We start from the raw sequence: 15,416 nt of genomic DNA, 5'->3' as shown, positions 1-15,416 counted from the left end.
AAGGTGTTCTCAAGATGTGGCAATGCTTCGCACTGTTCTACTCTGTTACATGTTGCTAGTGTCTGTAATAAAGTTATGTTCTTTTTTTCTTCCCCTAACGAGTCTGCCTTTTGCTCGTGATCATAATGGGGAATGTTTTCCCCATCCCAGTCCTATCTCGAACCCCAAACCTGGCTCTCTGTCCCTTCTCATTGCTGGAGGAGAAGGGAGAGAGAGCTGCTGCATTGTGGTTGGCTGCCAACCAGGCCCAAAACATGACACAAATCATGTTTCGTGAGACAGAATCTGGGTTGTCTCCCTCAAAGTAACATCCCATTTCTTTTCTGTTGCATTACAGAACTGTGGGCACTCATGTCAAGCAGCTGGAAAAGATTTATAGTTTCTGCAGCAGTGTGTATTAGTTATTAGTGCACAGTAGATAGCAATAGTGAAATGTGTGAAAAGATGTCATAACAATTTTTTAAATTGTGCAAAGGTGTATTCAAATGGAGTTTTAGTTTCAATTCATTCTCTTTAGTAAGAAAGGAAGCTTCATAAAAATCTCCAAGCTTCTAATTCTAGAAATAAAGCTTTCAGTGTTTCAGTGGAACATGGACCTAAATTTGAACTGGATGAAATTACTGGTTTTTCTTTAATGCCAGTTTGTTCTTCTGTATAATGCTCGAGAAAGCTATTGTTATTCAGTATACATTCCTGAAATGTGGTGGGCTACATTTCTGTATCTATGTTTACAGTTCATTAGCACAGGAGAAGTTGGTTTTGGTGTTCTTTTAATATCTTTTTAGTGTAAGCATGTTACAACCAGCACTTGAAGATCTGCTTATCGAATACTTAAATTTCGTAACAGATTTGCGACATGTTTGCACTGCAGAGAAATCTTTACCCTTGACTGTCAATTATGGGATAATATGAGTGTCAACTGCAGAAAGAATTACCAAGCTATTGAAAATTCATTTTATCAAGGTTTATTATTTTCCTTGAAAAAGAGAACAAATACATTTAAACTCCTACATGAAAAAGCATACTGAGTTGGCAAAATGCTATCAGGTAGCTAGCCTTCTAAATGTTTTGATTACTTGGAGTTTTAAATTATGAAATTTATCAGAAAGACCCCATGAATTCAATCATCAAATTCAAATGATAAGATCTTGGCCCTATTACTCAGTTGTTATAATGATTTACTGAAAATGATATTGAGCTATGCAATTGACACCAAGTAAGGATTAGAGGGGTTTTTCTTTCCTTTTTTTTTACCTCAGTATATTCAATCTAAATTGCTTTCAGTTGCTAGAGTGTTTTGGAAGGTTTCTATGTGCAGTCCCGTTCCTGTGAAAGCAGGTTTTGATACAACATAATAGTGTTTTAGAATTTTTTAAGGGAGGATATTGTGCCATGATACATCTATCTTCTCTCTTATCTGTGTCTTTGCTGGTGACTTGAAGGTGTTATCCATGTATCAAATAAAACCAGTATGATCAAATATTTAAAGGATCCCTTAATATTTCAATAACTCTCAGTAATAAAACTTTTTTTTTTTTTTTCACTCTCAGAACAAAAGCCTCAAAAACAAGCTCTTGTCAGGAAACAAGCTTTGTGGTATTCATGCAGAAGAGGTAAGTAAGGTTCCTCTCTTTTCTAAACCTAACATACACTAAAGAAGATTGCACCAAAAGTCTTTTGTACTGAGGTTATGATATAGATTATATATTATGTGTGTATGGTGAGTGTTCCTACAGCGCTCTGATATCAACTCATTTCTGTGACTTTGCTAGAAACATTTTAAATGTGTTAGCCAGCTGCAAACTCAAGTTTTAGGCAAATAAAATAAAGTTTGGGCATGCTTATGAAAAGTATAGATAGCTCTATAGATGTATATTATACCTCTAGAACATAGATAAAACTGATTTCCTTTCCATGATCTCTATGCCTAGAGTAAGACAGGAATAGATGAATGCTTTTTTTGAAATAAATTTATAGAGACAGGAAAGATTTATTATTACTGATTCCTAGAACATTTCATTACTTCAAGGAAAAAAGGGTCACTTTATGTAACAGAAGGAAAGAAATCTCCCCTCTGCTGAAGAGTGAGCTAGCAAAGATAGTCAACTATACAAAATCCTTATTTTCTGAAAATACATAAACGTACAAGTAACTGCAATCATGTGAGCAGTCCCTTCAGCTATTTTAACTTTTAATGAAAGAGGATATTACTATCTGTGAATCTGGTTTACTCATTTACATTACTTAAGTCATGATTTTTTGAATGTATAATTTCTGTGAAAGCCATTGTACCTTTCCAGAATGAACAGAAGCGTAACATGTTTCTTCTTGACTAAAATTTTTATAACTATGGTTGAACATGTTTTGTTCGTTAAAGAGTCTACCTTTTAAATTAGAGATTAAAACTTAGGAGATAAAAGTAGTGATTTCTAGTTATATTAGCTATTTAGCATAACAGAATATCTGCAATCACCGTTTCTAACAAATCCTCAATTATAGAAATTATTAAAGTTCTGGGGTATATTTTTCTAGCTTTTCAAAGTCTATTGTATCTCCCTATATCACTGTTGTTGTTTTCAAACATGCTGCAGTATATGAATACAAATACATTTTAATCCCTTATTTACTACTTAAAAAATTGGATGTGTGAGAAGCACAGCTTTCTCTTTTCCCCCCTTTTTCAAGTTTGATTTTCCTAGTTGCATAACATATTGAATGTTTAGTAAACTTGAAGATCTTTTCCCTGATTATGTCTCCTTTAATATTTGCAGCATAAATGTCTTTAAATATAAGGGCAAAGCCTAATATTAAATTAAATTTATTGTAGTGTGACAAGCCTCGTTGTCAGAGCATTTTGGAAAACTAAGCCTTAGCTAACACTCAAGGCAGCAGGCTGTGAATGTATTTTAAAGTTTAAGAATCTCAGACTTTATGAATCGTCCTGGCAAATTTGTGGCTTTTAAGAGGGTTAGTGCCATTAGAGCAAGGGAAGATGCTACAGAAACATCCTTTTTTTGTTGTTATTTTGCCAGTTAGGTGGTGTCAGCCACAGAAATGCTGTGTATTTTCTGCCCTTTAATTAAGTACTTTACTCACCAAGTATAACAACTGTGTGAAATCAGTTTCCATGTAGTTGTTAGATCAAATACCCTTCATGGATAGACTTGCCTACCAGGAAGCTCCTGATTCATTATGTTGTCTCAGGCTGTATGCAAACAGTTTTAGTGAACCTTGGGATTCCTTGTCCAGTTGCATAGATGCGAGCACGCTTGTCATCTTGCACAGTTTACATGGCTGGGTTTTCTCCTCTGAGAATTCAGAGCCCTGGAGAGAGGAAGGCAAGGCAGTGCAAACGTTGGGCTGCCCAGGGCACAGAAAGGGCTAAGTGCCACAGAAATATTCATAGGTGCTGTGGTTTAGAGATCACTGTCAACCTGTGCCTAATGAAGATCTTATCTGGCTGACTGCACTAAAAGGTGTCAGTTTTGCAAGTCCTCTCCCTAGAAGTGCAGAAAAGTCACAAAACAATAAAATTTTACCACAAAGAATTACAGGTCATATACATTCTTTTGAGTCACTTACATTACGCACTGAATACATTTGGTTCTATAACTCTTAATTTCATCACAGGTTTGTGATTAGCAAATGAGTAATACCTTAATTGTAACACTTAGATTCATCTATAGTTGTTTTGGATACCTTGTACATCACAGAGACTGTTTATTTTCTTGAGCATAACTCCTAGAAAAATTCATGTTGGTTAAGGTTTTCTCACTTGTCTTTAGTTGATGTGGAATATATTCCATCGCTCTACCAATACTGTTGTCCCGATCAGAGGACAGTGCTACTGGCACTTTAAGCTGTGTATATGTAATAACAGCATATATAGTTATAGGAGAAAGAATTAAACTGAACTGATCTTGGCTATTTGTTTTGGATTTTATGGAATACAATAACTAATTTGGCCTTACTTCTTGAATATTTAAAGCAGGTTCTAAAATTTTATCTCTAAATTCATTCATCCTTCTCAAAATTCTGTCACTGAATTTGGCTGCACCAATTGGAAAGACATCAAATATTTCTAAAAGCTCCAATTTATGGAAGATATACTACCATCTGTAATATGTTTATGGCTGTGCTGTTTCAGTAAATGTGAAAGAGACTTCTAATCCATTCTAAGGAGTTATAAATGTTTGGCATTAACTAATGCAATAAAACATATTGAATATCAGTTGAGACTGTGGATTTTATTAAAAAGAAATTATTATTTTAAGACGATTCTTAGATAAAGGTCAAAATAATGCTCCTTGGGTAGTTGTGTGTAGTATTAAAAAATCCATTTCTATTATATTTTGTTTGAATAAATAAATAAAAGAATGTATAGACCTCCTGGGAGATGGGGGGAGAGAATTGGAGGGGTAAAGGGAGAGTTATAGGTTGATATAAAAACAGTTTAACAATTTAAATAAAATAAAACTATATTAATAATAGAACGTATCTCATCACCCACCGACTGATACCCAGCCTGTTCCCAGCTAGAAATTCCCAAAACCCAAGATCCTGAAACTGCAAAGAAAATAAGATTGTTCACTCTGAAGGTGATACCTTCAGTTATGCTTCATGGAAAGTATTAATAATATCTGATGTCTAAACTGTGTAAGCCAAACAGCTATTCACAATAGTACTAACTCAAGTATGGCCTTTAAGTGAGTGCCATTTTACATTTTCCTTGTTCCTTTTGCCTGGTTTAGACATGCTACCCTGGAAAAGCAATTGACATTGATTTCTGCATTTTAAAGCTGATCTAGTTTCTGCTGTTATCAGAAATTGCTACCATTTTTTTCTGATCTTAAAAGTAAATATTTAAAATAACCCCCCCCTGATTTTATTATCCTCACTTGCAGTCAAAAAAGATCCAAGCCCAGCTGAAAGAGCTTCGTTATGGAAAAAAGGATTTGATTTTTAAGGTAAGTTTTATTTCACTGTAGTTAGCTAAACTACTGCAGTTAATATGATATTGAAGTAATCTAGGAGTATGATAGCTGCCTTTATTACTGTAGTTCAAAGGAGTCATTTCCTTCTCACCATACCGAAAAGCGCTCAAAGCACCAAAGACAGAAAATACCATGATGACATTTCAGATATATAATATATTTTGGTTTCTTTTTTTGTTGTTTTTAAATAGACAAAAGCAGTGACAAGTATTTAGTTTACAAATATCTGTATTTACATACTCACATAAAGCAATGTTATTGTTTCCTGCTGGTGACCAGACCCCATTGCCCTATTCCATAGATTCTGCAACATGTTTTTCATCTTTCTAACAGACAATAGAATATTTTACAGATAGTTCTTCTTTGCTTAGCAGTTCCCCATATCAATGTCAATTGTTGTTCACACCTAAAACAAATCTTTGTGATAAGCTTGAGAAATTTTCCTTAGGTCCCTGGATCCAAATTCCTGCTATAGGCTGAAATATCTTTCCCAAAACTGAAGCTTCTAGAAAAAAAATGAAATGTCTGTGTCTTATGCAATCCAAATGAATAGCCTTTCTAGTTAGCACATTTTTAAAAAATAAGACACACACATATGCACAAAACCTACAGACATTTTGCTGAAGGACATCAAGTCCTTGCTAGCACAGGGAGAAAGAAGGAGGAGAGAGATTCAGGTCACCTGACTGGAGGCTGCTAATTGAGCAGTGCTTTTATTCCCAACATAAAGGATGAAGATAAGTAGTCATCTTCAAAGCAACTAGAGATAGAATTACTTACAAAGTAGTTCATCTCAATATGAGGTCCAAATTGCCTTCTGGAAGTATTTAACTCACTCTACTGTCTCTGTACTGTATGCATAGTACAGTGAAGATGGAATAACGTAGGCCATTTAAAATACACAGCATGATTTATATGATTATTTTTTTTTCCTTTTTTTTTTTTTTTATGCACAGGTTGATTTCACATTTTTTTCAGGAACATTTATTTCTGGTTATCGTAAGACCAAAACCAGAGGAACAGATTTAGAGATAAAAACTGGGCATATTATACATCTAGACAGTTAAATTTTAATACTAGCTATCAATAAAATATAACATATTCTTCTTCAAATTCTGTTTAGGTATAATTGAGAGTTTTAACAGAGGAAAATATTATCACTTCTAATCTTGCCTGGGTATGAAAGCTTGTTTTCTTTGGCTGAAGCAGAAGGATTGTTCGGTACTATGATCTCCTTGTTTTCATTATGCTAACATGCAGTGATCCCAAAACTGGACATGAATTATGCTAGATTGTGCAGTAATGTTTAGCAAGGGAACACTTGCTAAGTACTGCCCACCTGAAAGCAGCTTACAGAAGAGGAGAAGGAAAACATGAGCATGAAGAAGTCAACAAATGTGAAAGGCTGTCTAGCAAGTCACTGACGTACATAAAATGAAATCTGCCTTCTGATCCCAGTTCAGTAAACTGTGACAATGTAGTGGTTAAGATATAGATGTAAAGATCAGAGTTTTTTTGGTGGAGGGGACAGAGTTACTTGTGCTGTAACAGAGGCAATGCATCTAGTGTGAATGTGAATGGAAGTGGGTCTCATCTGACTGGATATGGGTGTCTGCACCATAGGCTCCACTTCTAATCGTTGGAGAGTTATTTGGTACTGCTGCGGGAGACTGGGAAATATATCTTCTCCTAAACATTATGTCTACATTTGAGCACATGAATTACGCCTTAAACTCCTTGATCTACATTGAATAGACATAGTTCTTCACTATGAAGTAATACTAGGGGCACGAGATAAGATGCAGGTCCCAAGCTATGTTTGGCTCTGAAAGCATTTACTTGAAAAATAGGGAAAATGCAACTTGCCTTTTAAGGAAATTATGAACTAGTGTAATTAAAAACTCTTTAAGAACTTTAGATGGAAAATGTTAATGAATTGTGAAATGGATTCTACACTCCTAAGTAAGGAGAACTGCATGTGCAAATACCTGGAGCATCTCTTGACTGTGTACAATTCTATTGGAGATCAATTGCCTGATTTGTTGATTTTATATGTCCTTTATGTGTAGCCAGAAATATTTTTGTCAGGTTTATTTGTCAGTCTTTTTCCTGACTAAGGAAATTTGATTTATGAAGAAAAAGAACAGCAAGCTTATGCTGTCCTCCTAAATAATCATGTGAGATGTAGGGAAGGGTAGATTCAGTGAGTTATATTGTGTGTGTTTCAGGTCTGAAGACAGACACACTGCACGGAGAAGAAACCATTTGATATAGTGTTGTCGTGGTTTGGGCCTGGTCGACAGCCAACCACCGCAGCTGGTCACCCTCCCTTCCCCCTCTCTGCCTGGGAATGAGGGATGGGATTAGGGGTGTGAAGGGAGACTCGCAGGCTGAGATCAAACAGTTTAATAATGGCAATAAAACGAGAACAATGACGATGATAGGGGAAAAAAAAAAAAAAAAAAAAAAAGAAATATATAAACAGGCAATGTACAGTGTAATTGCTCACCACCTGCTAACCAATATCCAGCCTGTTCCCAGCCAGCGACCCCGAGATACCAAGATCCCACAACCGCAATCCCGGAAGCGAGCGAGAGAGAGAGCTCCTTCCCAACCACCCCTCCTTTATACAGTGAGCATGACGTGCCATGATATGGAATATTTCATTGGCCAATTTGGGTCAGGTGCTCTGGCCGTGCTCCCTCCCTGCTCCCTGTGCCCTTGCACACGGGCAGGACATGGGGAGTCGGAGAGTCCTTGAAGTCTTGGTAGCAGCTGAAAACACCAGTGTGCTATCAGCATTCTTCTCATACCAAACCCAAAGCTAAATCCAAAACACAGCACTCGTCTAGTCCCTGAAAAGGAATTTTAACTCTATTTCAGCCCAAACCAAGGCAAGGGTGAAAAGCTTTCTCCATATCTGTCTGATCAGAGAGAGGCAAGATGTGGGCAAGAACAGGTGGTATTTTGTATATAGTTGCTTTGATAATAGAAACTAAACAGGTTTCATGTTAGCATTGCTTTTGAGGCTGTTTTGTGAAGCTCTGATTCTTTCTGATGAAAGATCCGAATGGTGGATGGAATAGTCTTCTGCCAGTACAGAGCATGAATGGTGTGTGTGATAATCTCCTGGCTTCTAAGTACTGTCATGTTACAGGGCTTCTACCCTTTTCCCCTTCCACTGTGTTCCCGCTCCGTTAAACCTTACACTTTCCGTGTGTCTTACTGAGGACTTCAGGGAGTTCTGTTCTCTGTGTAGCTCTGAACAGTGTAAGCTTCTCCTAGCAGTTCACCAGAAGGACGTAAACTCAGGCTATTAGGTTTCTAAAGGGCATGAGGGAATGCTTCAGTTTGTGCCCATTAAACTATTGCTTTCTGTGGTGGAATTAATTGTGCAGATATGTGTGAAGTAAGTAGGGAGGCATTGTTTGATTTTTGTTTTGCATAATTGACATCAAGAAACTAGTTGTTAAATTCTGGTAACTATTATTTTCAGTGATTCTGTACTGACTAGAGCTCTGGGGATTAAATAGGAGAGGAAATGGAAGGGGGGGGGAACACGGCTTTCTCTAATACTACAGTGAATTGGTACATCATATCTACTTTTAATCCTGTATGACAGTAACTTAGTAAGTGGTAGTAAATATAAAATAAGTTCATCATATTTGGCATGTACTTTTACATTTTTGAAGTGTTTTGTAGTCTAGTTGATTAATTATGTGGCATGTGTTGTATGTGTATTTTTACTTTTCTATCTCTATGTGATGTTATGTGACAGATAAGCAGCGAGAGTCAGAAATTAAGTGGTGCACTCAAGGCTATAGAGGCTGGCAGTATCTTTACTGAGATTAGAATTAGAGCTCCTTTTTCTTTGTCACAGTTCCGTCCCTTAAACCATGCAGTGTAGTATCCTTCAAGACTTGACAAAAGTTGAAATGTGCTTTGTATTATAATGAAAAAAATAAGGAATGAATAATAAAAAATTTTGCTCAAGGTCTTCTTAATTTTATAGCTGCCTTTGTAAGTAGGTACTTACTAGTTCTGAATGAGTTCACTCTTAGTTGCAATAATTGAATTATGGTCCTAAAATCCTGATTCAGTGAAGTACTCTTAAGTTTGAATGATTTGCTATATCAAGGTCTATATTTGTTTCAGACATTCATAACCACTTTGTTTTAAATTACTGCTCATTAATTGTCTTACCATCATTTGGCTATACTGTCCTAGAAGAAGTCACATGCTTTACTAAATTAGAAAAGTATTTAAAATAATTTGCTTTTTTGTTCATGAAATGCAAATGTGTGTGTCAGGAATATGAGATAAAGAAAAATAAATCTAGCAATACCTTTCACTATCAGTTTGTACAAGTATCTTGTATTTTTGAATATTTTTTTTTTAAATGTACAAGGTGAGAATGGTTCACTGTTATGGCTTGAGTATATCTGTTTACTTTTTTTTGTGATGCATTTCTAAGGATTCTGCTTCAGTTTCAGAAATGTGTATTTTAATTACTGTTTCATCTGTTTTAAATGACCCTTTTGTCACTTAAGTTGTGATACAAAATATATTGATAGTCAAAAACCAAATAAATAAAACACAAAAAGAAGTTCAAATGTGAGGAACAGTTAGCTATGCCTAGCCTACCAATGTACTTAATCTTTGTTCCATAGTAGAATTTAAATTTAAATTTAAATAAGCAGGTAAATAGCATCTTCCTTACAACAAATTAGGTAATTCCTAATAACTGTTCCATATATGGTTGTACCACGAGTGAGATATTTTATAATTATGCACCTTCCTGTGAAGAGCAAATCCCATTTACTCTAGCTGGGTACATGGACATGGCCGGTTCCTGAAGCGGAGCTGTTGAGGTTGGGGTTTAGACCACCTAATCACTTGCCTTTGGCCCTGGGGGGTCCTTAGTCCTCTCCACATGTTTAGAACCACCAGGTGCCTAGATAATGGCATCAGGCTAGAGGATGTCTGGGAAGACCAGTGCAGGATTGGAAGATGAGTGGCATCAGGAAGCAGCAAAGATGGAGGTGCCCAAATAGAGAGGGAAAGGAACGGGCAGGCAGGGAGGTTAGTGAGGATGACTGGGGGAGAGGAGCAGGGTAGGGAAGAGAGAAGAAGGAGAGGGAGAAGAGGAAAACCTTGCTCCTGACGCTTGACAACCTCTGCTGTTCCTCACATTGGTCTAGCTTGTTTCCATGGTGGTACTCTTTAACTCATATGTTTCTGTGAAGTATTCACAAATTAAGAGTAAAATTTTCATTTACCTTCAGTTCTCTTATGCTGCTAAGTAGTGTTTTGTGTACTGAGTGCTCAATGCTTCTAAAGGACTAAGCAGTGCCATATCAGTGTCTCAGATTGAGGCTTGTTTTATAACTGCTTACACAAACTTATATAAGAAATAGAAGGCAGATTAAAGCTACTGTGGGGGGGTTTTCTATTTCAAAGACTTGTTTCAGGAAATTATTTCTGTCTGGGAAACACCTGAATTGACTTTATATATAGAGGGCAAAGGATATGTTTTAAAGACTTACCTAAATAAACTGACATTTATAGTCAAAACCAGTTTCCAAATTCTTTGAAATACATAGTGCTACACCAATTAATTCATTATTTGGATGTGTGAAAATCATTTTAAACCATGCAGTTGCTATGGTAAACAGAGTCAAAGAAAAGTAAAACTATGTGAAATTGTTTTCACATCATACTGACTGGATGTGGTAAACATTTATACCATTCCTCCCTCTAAAGTAAAATTGATGCCATCACATGTGTTTTCCTCCTTATTAGCAGTAGTTAAATACATGTCACAGTAAACCTATTTCATGGAGTTGGAAAGTATTTATTTCTATAACACAGACTATGTGATTCTGCATTACCTACAGAGATGAAATGGATAAAGAAGATCAAAGAAACTCCAGAAAGCCACTAAAGACCTGACTTAGCAGAGAACTTGTGTTCATCAAAATTATTGTCTGGGCTTAAAATAATTGAATACAGATTTTTAGTTTTGTGATAACTTTTTACCGAACTCCTTTGTGCATTTGCAGAGGTATGATATAAGAGTTTCAGGTTTTCCAGTACAGTTCTAACTGTCTGTATACAGGTGATGGTCAGGCTTGACTAAAATCCAGCCATTTCATAAAGGTACATTCACTTCACCCATTATTTGCACTTGCTTGTATTAAAATTATCAACCACAGAATTCAGCTGACTTTGCATGTTTGAAAAATGAGTCCATTTAGCACATTTTAAGGGATTTATCACGTTCAAAGTACCATAAAACTCCTTCTTCCCTTGCAGAAATCCTTCCAAAAAAAAAGCAACATTGTTTTCCTTAAAACTTATTTATACATTGATTTATTTAGCATAAAAAGAATGCTCTTGTCTTTGTTCTTGCTTTTACATTGCCCTATAATGCTAAATGTAACTTCCATTGCTCATTGTTACAAGGAGGTGATAAGGGAAAACTGAAGGCAGTTTCCTATGGGCCTGTCATATCAACTTTCCTGAGACAATACTACAATGCATCTCACTTTCAGACAGGATCTCTAGCCGGTAGTTTGTTTAGTCATCCAATGTGTTTCCTCAGTATGTCAACCTTCTGTGACCTCCCTTGGGAAATTTAGCAGTGCTGCTTAGGGAAAACAAAACAACTATTATAATATGTCAGTTATAAACATAAATGTAATGAAAAATATTAGAGATAATATATTATATTTTTTTTCAGAGATCTTAAACCAGTGACTTTATTAGGGTTAATAAATTCTATAAGCTACAATCTGACTTCAGCATGTTGAACAACTGAACAGAGTCTGGAAGAGGAGACTTACCAGTTATTACACAATTAATCTATAGCATTTTTGAGTATATTGTTTTGAGAGGATAACAATCAAAGACTTCAGATAAAAAAATGGTTGCTAAAAAGTTTATTTGTCAGAAATGACAAATGAGTGACTAGAAAGTAGCAAACTCAATCTCCTTTTAGCTCTATTTTTGTTTATTTTATTGTGTTTTCTATTTGATATATTTAATCGCATTGGTCTACCGTCACTTGCATATTATTCTCTGAAGATTTTATTATCAAAAAAGAGGTTGTTTTTCTTTGGATTGAGTTTACTTTTCTCTAAAAGCCTTTGCTTTTCTTACAAAGGATGAAGATCAAATGCAAAGTGCTCAGGATACAAGCAGACTCAGATGATGAAATGAAAAGTCTGAAAATATTCTTATGGATTTATCCTTTCAAATACATAAATAAAGTTACTTTGTATTTACTGAGATCAAAAATTCTTATATATATGTGACAATACTATCATCACTGGTTCAATTTTGACAAAAGCTATTTTCTTAGGAGGCTATGGAAAATAGAAAAGATGTTCCATATTCTTTGACTCCAAAGAAGGTTCAATTATATGTGTACTATTCTTTCACAATGCTTATCTAATTTTTTTTAATAAACCTGTACCAGTTAAAATTCTATGTATTTCTTCTGCTTTGATCCATTCTACTGTATTAGCCTTAGTTATAGAAAATGTTTTCCTCTATGTTTTTGAATAGTCCTTACTGAAAGGGAAGCCAATTAATTGTCATGCTATCTCCCATAGTCTTGGAGAGTAGATTATTTTTTTGTAAACCCTTTCCTTTAAAGCAATTTTCTGCATATTTTGAGTTGATTATCCTGTGTCTCTCAGTGTTGTTCTTTTTTAGATTAACGTATGCTGAATTTTTCTTCCAGTCTTGCTTCTCAGTCCATGTTTGCACACCATCAATGTTAGTCATATCTGAACTTGTTTTCTCTGGTCTCTGTCCATTTGCGGTGCCCTAAAATGGACACTGGAAGCCCAGCTGGACTTTTCACTCCTGCTGAGCAGAGCAGAAGGCTTTTTGGAGCCTGTACCCACAGTGTTCTTTGCCTATAATAACATTGCATATTCAGTGGTGATATCATTTTCAGTCATTCATCCCTACTGTCCTATATTCTGTATTTGTTTTACTGATTATTCTTGCCTGTATATAGCATTTTATACTTGTTTTTAGTGAATGTCATCCTATTTTTTCCAGTTTGTCAGGATAAATTTAGATAAATCCCATCTTCTATGGCACACAGAGTTCTGGTTTGATGTCACAGAATATATAATGAATATATATTTAGTTCACTGTTCAGTTCATGAATGTTATATAGAGAAAATAAAACTCTGTCCCCTAGAGAGGTAGTCTGATTATTTTTTTCAGTTCTTCTCCAAAAATGAATGTTGTACTAATGGATCTATATGTCATGACCTCTTCAATTTCTCTCTTTATGAAGATGGGTATCCCACGTATTCTTTTCCAGGCTTCAGGTTCTTCATCCTCTCTGTTCTGTAAGGAACTGAGATCTTAGAGCCTAATACCAATTCCTAAAGCAATAAAAATGATGATGTGCAATCATGACTAACAGAAAACCATAAAGTGAAAACTCTTATCAATCTGTAATTGGACAGAGTTGTATTAAAAACAAAAATAATCTTTTGCCTAAAAATGTATGACTACACCTAAAAAAAGATGTACTGTGTACCACAGGATTTAACTTTGGCTGAAATAGAGTGGAGATGATGGAAATAAATCATATATCAACACAGTAAAACCCACCAGTGTTCCACAACTTCGTAAAATGATGGGATCAAGTGTACCCTGATGAAGTTTGCTGATGATACAAATCGAAGTGGGGAAGAGGACACTGGAAGGGAGACCTACTCTGCAGGAAGGCTTGAATAGGCTGGAAGAGTGGGCTAACAAGAACCTTATGAAGTTCAGCAAAGATAAATGTAAGGTCTTGCACTTGGGAAAACATAATTCAGGAATGCAGTACAAGCTGAGACCTACCCAGCTGGGTTGCAGCTCTGCAGAAAGGGATCTGAGGGTCCCAGTGGACAATAAGGTCAATAAGAGTGAACAGTGTGCTGATGCAGCAAAGAAAGGCAACAGGATGGTGGGTCACATCAACGAAGGAATCATCATCAAACATAAAGTCATTATCCCACTCTAGTCAGTGCTTGCCAGGCCACACCTGGAATAATGTTTTCAGTTTTGGTCCCCACTATACAAACAAGATGTGGACAGGCTGGAGAGTGTTCAGAAAAGGGCCACAAAGATGATTAGGGGGCTGGGAATCCTGCCATGTGAGGAAAGGCTGAGAGAACTGGGTTTGTTCAGCTTTGAGAAGAGGCAGCTTACAGTGGACCATATCACCATGTTCCAGGATTTAAAGGGTGGCTACAAAGAGGATGCAGGCTCCCTTTTTACAAGGAGTCACACGGGAAAAACAAGGGGTAATGGGTACAAGTTACTCCTGGTGAAATTCAGACTGGACACAAGAAGACAATTTTTCACAATGAGAAAAATTATTCAACTGGAATAATGACCCAAGGAAGGGGTGGATTCCCCAACATTAGACACTTTTAAGATTTGGCTGGACAGAGTGCTGGGCCATCTTGTCTAGACTGGGCTTTTGCCAAGAAAGGTTGGATCAGATGATCCTTGAGGTCCCTTCTAACCTGATATTCTATGATACTATGAAAGATATTGTGGAATTTGCCCCAGACCTTGAGAGCTGACTTTGGTAGTATTATTCTGAGTTATTTCAAACTATGGTTTGTTCTGTTGTAGCAAAGGTCTTTGAGTGTGGGAGAGAGCATCATGGCTGCAAGTATTGCAAAATGTTTTTCTTCTTCTTCAGTTCAGGAATTATTATCTTTGTGTTAATATACTAAACCTTTGAGAGTAATAGATGCAGTGATTTGATGGTTATACATGCTGATTAGGTTGTTTACAAGACCAGAAGTTATAGAGTGGTTTACATTTCATCCTATGATTCAATTTGTATACATTGGTTTGTGCAAAGCCAGATAGAAAGACTGACATTTTTCTTTCAAAGGATTTTCAGTACAAGGTGATCACAAAATCAGTAGCTTAATCAGTAATTAATGCTCTTTCACAGAAGTTTCTGTATCTCATAATGTATGACAGCCAGGAGCACGTTGTTAGGGAGAGCTGAATTTTCATGTTGCAGTGTGATAATGTACATCTATTACTTTGATGACTTGCTTGAAAATACATGGGTTTTCTTCAAGGAGTATCCTTGTTTGAAAGTCAACACATTGTCAGGAAGAAAACTGTAAGTATATTCCTCAAAGCAATTACATTGATGGCTGAGGGAATGGAAGTATAGTGTAGATTGTACTGTGTTTGAAGCTGTTATATTAAGATTGTTCTATTTATCTGTGGATTTCTAGAATATGATAATTTCACAGAATTCATTTTTTTGCTGTTTTGACAATAATGGAATTGGATATGTATTTTGTGCCAGGTTGTTTTGGTTTTGTTGTTTTTTTTCTGATGAATCCGGCAGGTTGCATTCTGAGGTGGATGACT

The 15,416-nt window shown here is 36.0% G+C and overlaps 1 protein-coding gene across 4 annotated transcripts in view; it reads left to right on the top strand.

Moving 5' to 3' along the window:
• Positions 1-15,416, top strand: part of LUZP2 (leucine zipper protein 2) — a 280,149-nt gene that overhangs the window by 201,904 nt on the left and 62,829 nt on the right. For all 4 annotated transcript variants that reach the window (XM_042784716.1, XM_033006825.2, XM_033006828.2 and 1 more), the window contains 2 exons: positions 1,551-1,613; positions 4,905-4,967. In XM_042784716.1, the coding sequence (XP_042640650.1) occupies positions 1,551-1,613; positions 4,905-4,967 (126 nt within the window). The remainder of the gene's footprint in view (positions 1-1,550; positions 1,614-4,904; positions 4,968-15,416) is intronic.

Source organism: Tyto alba, unplaced genomic scaffold (assembly GCF_018691265.1).
Source record: "Tyto alba isolate M040663 unplaced genomic scaffold, T.alba_DEE_v4.0 Super-Scaffold_8, whole genome shotgun sequence".
Lineage (NCBI taxonomy): Eukaryota > Metazoa > Chordata > Aves > Strigiformes > Tytonidae > Tyto > Tyto alba.
This window is presented reverse-complemented; position numbering and strand designations above follow the sequence as displayed.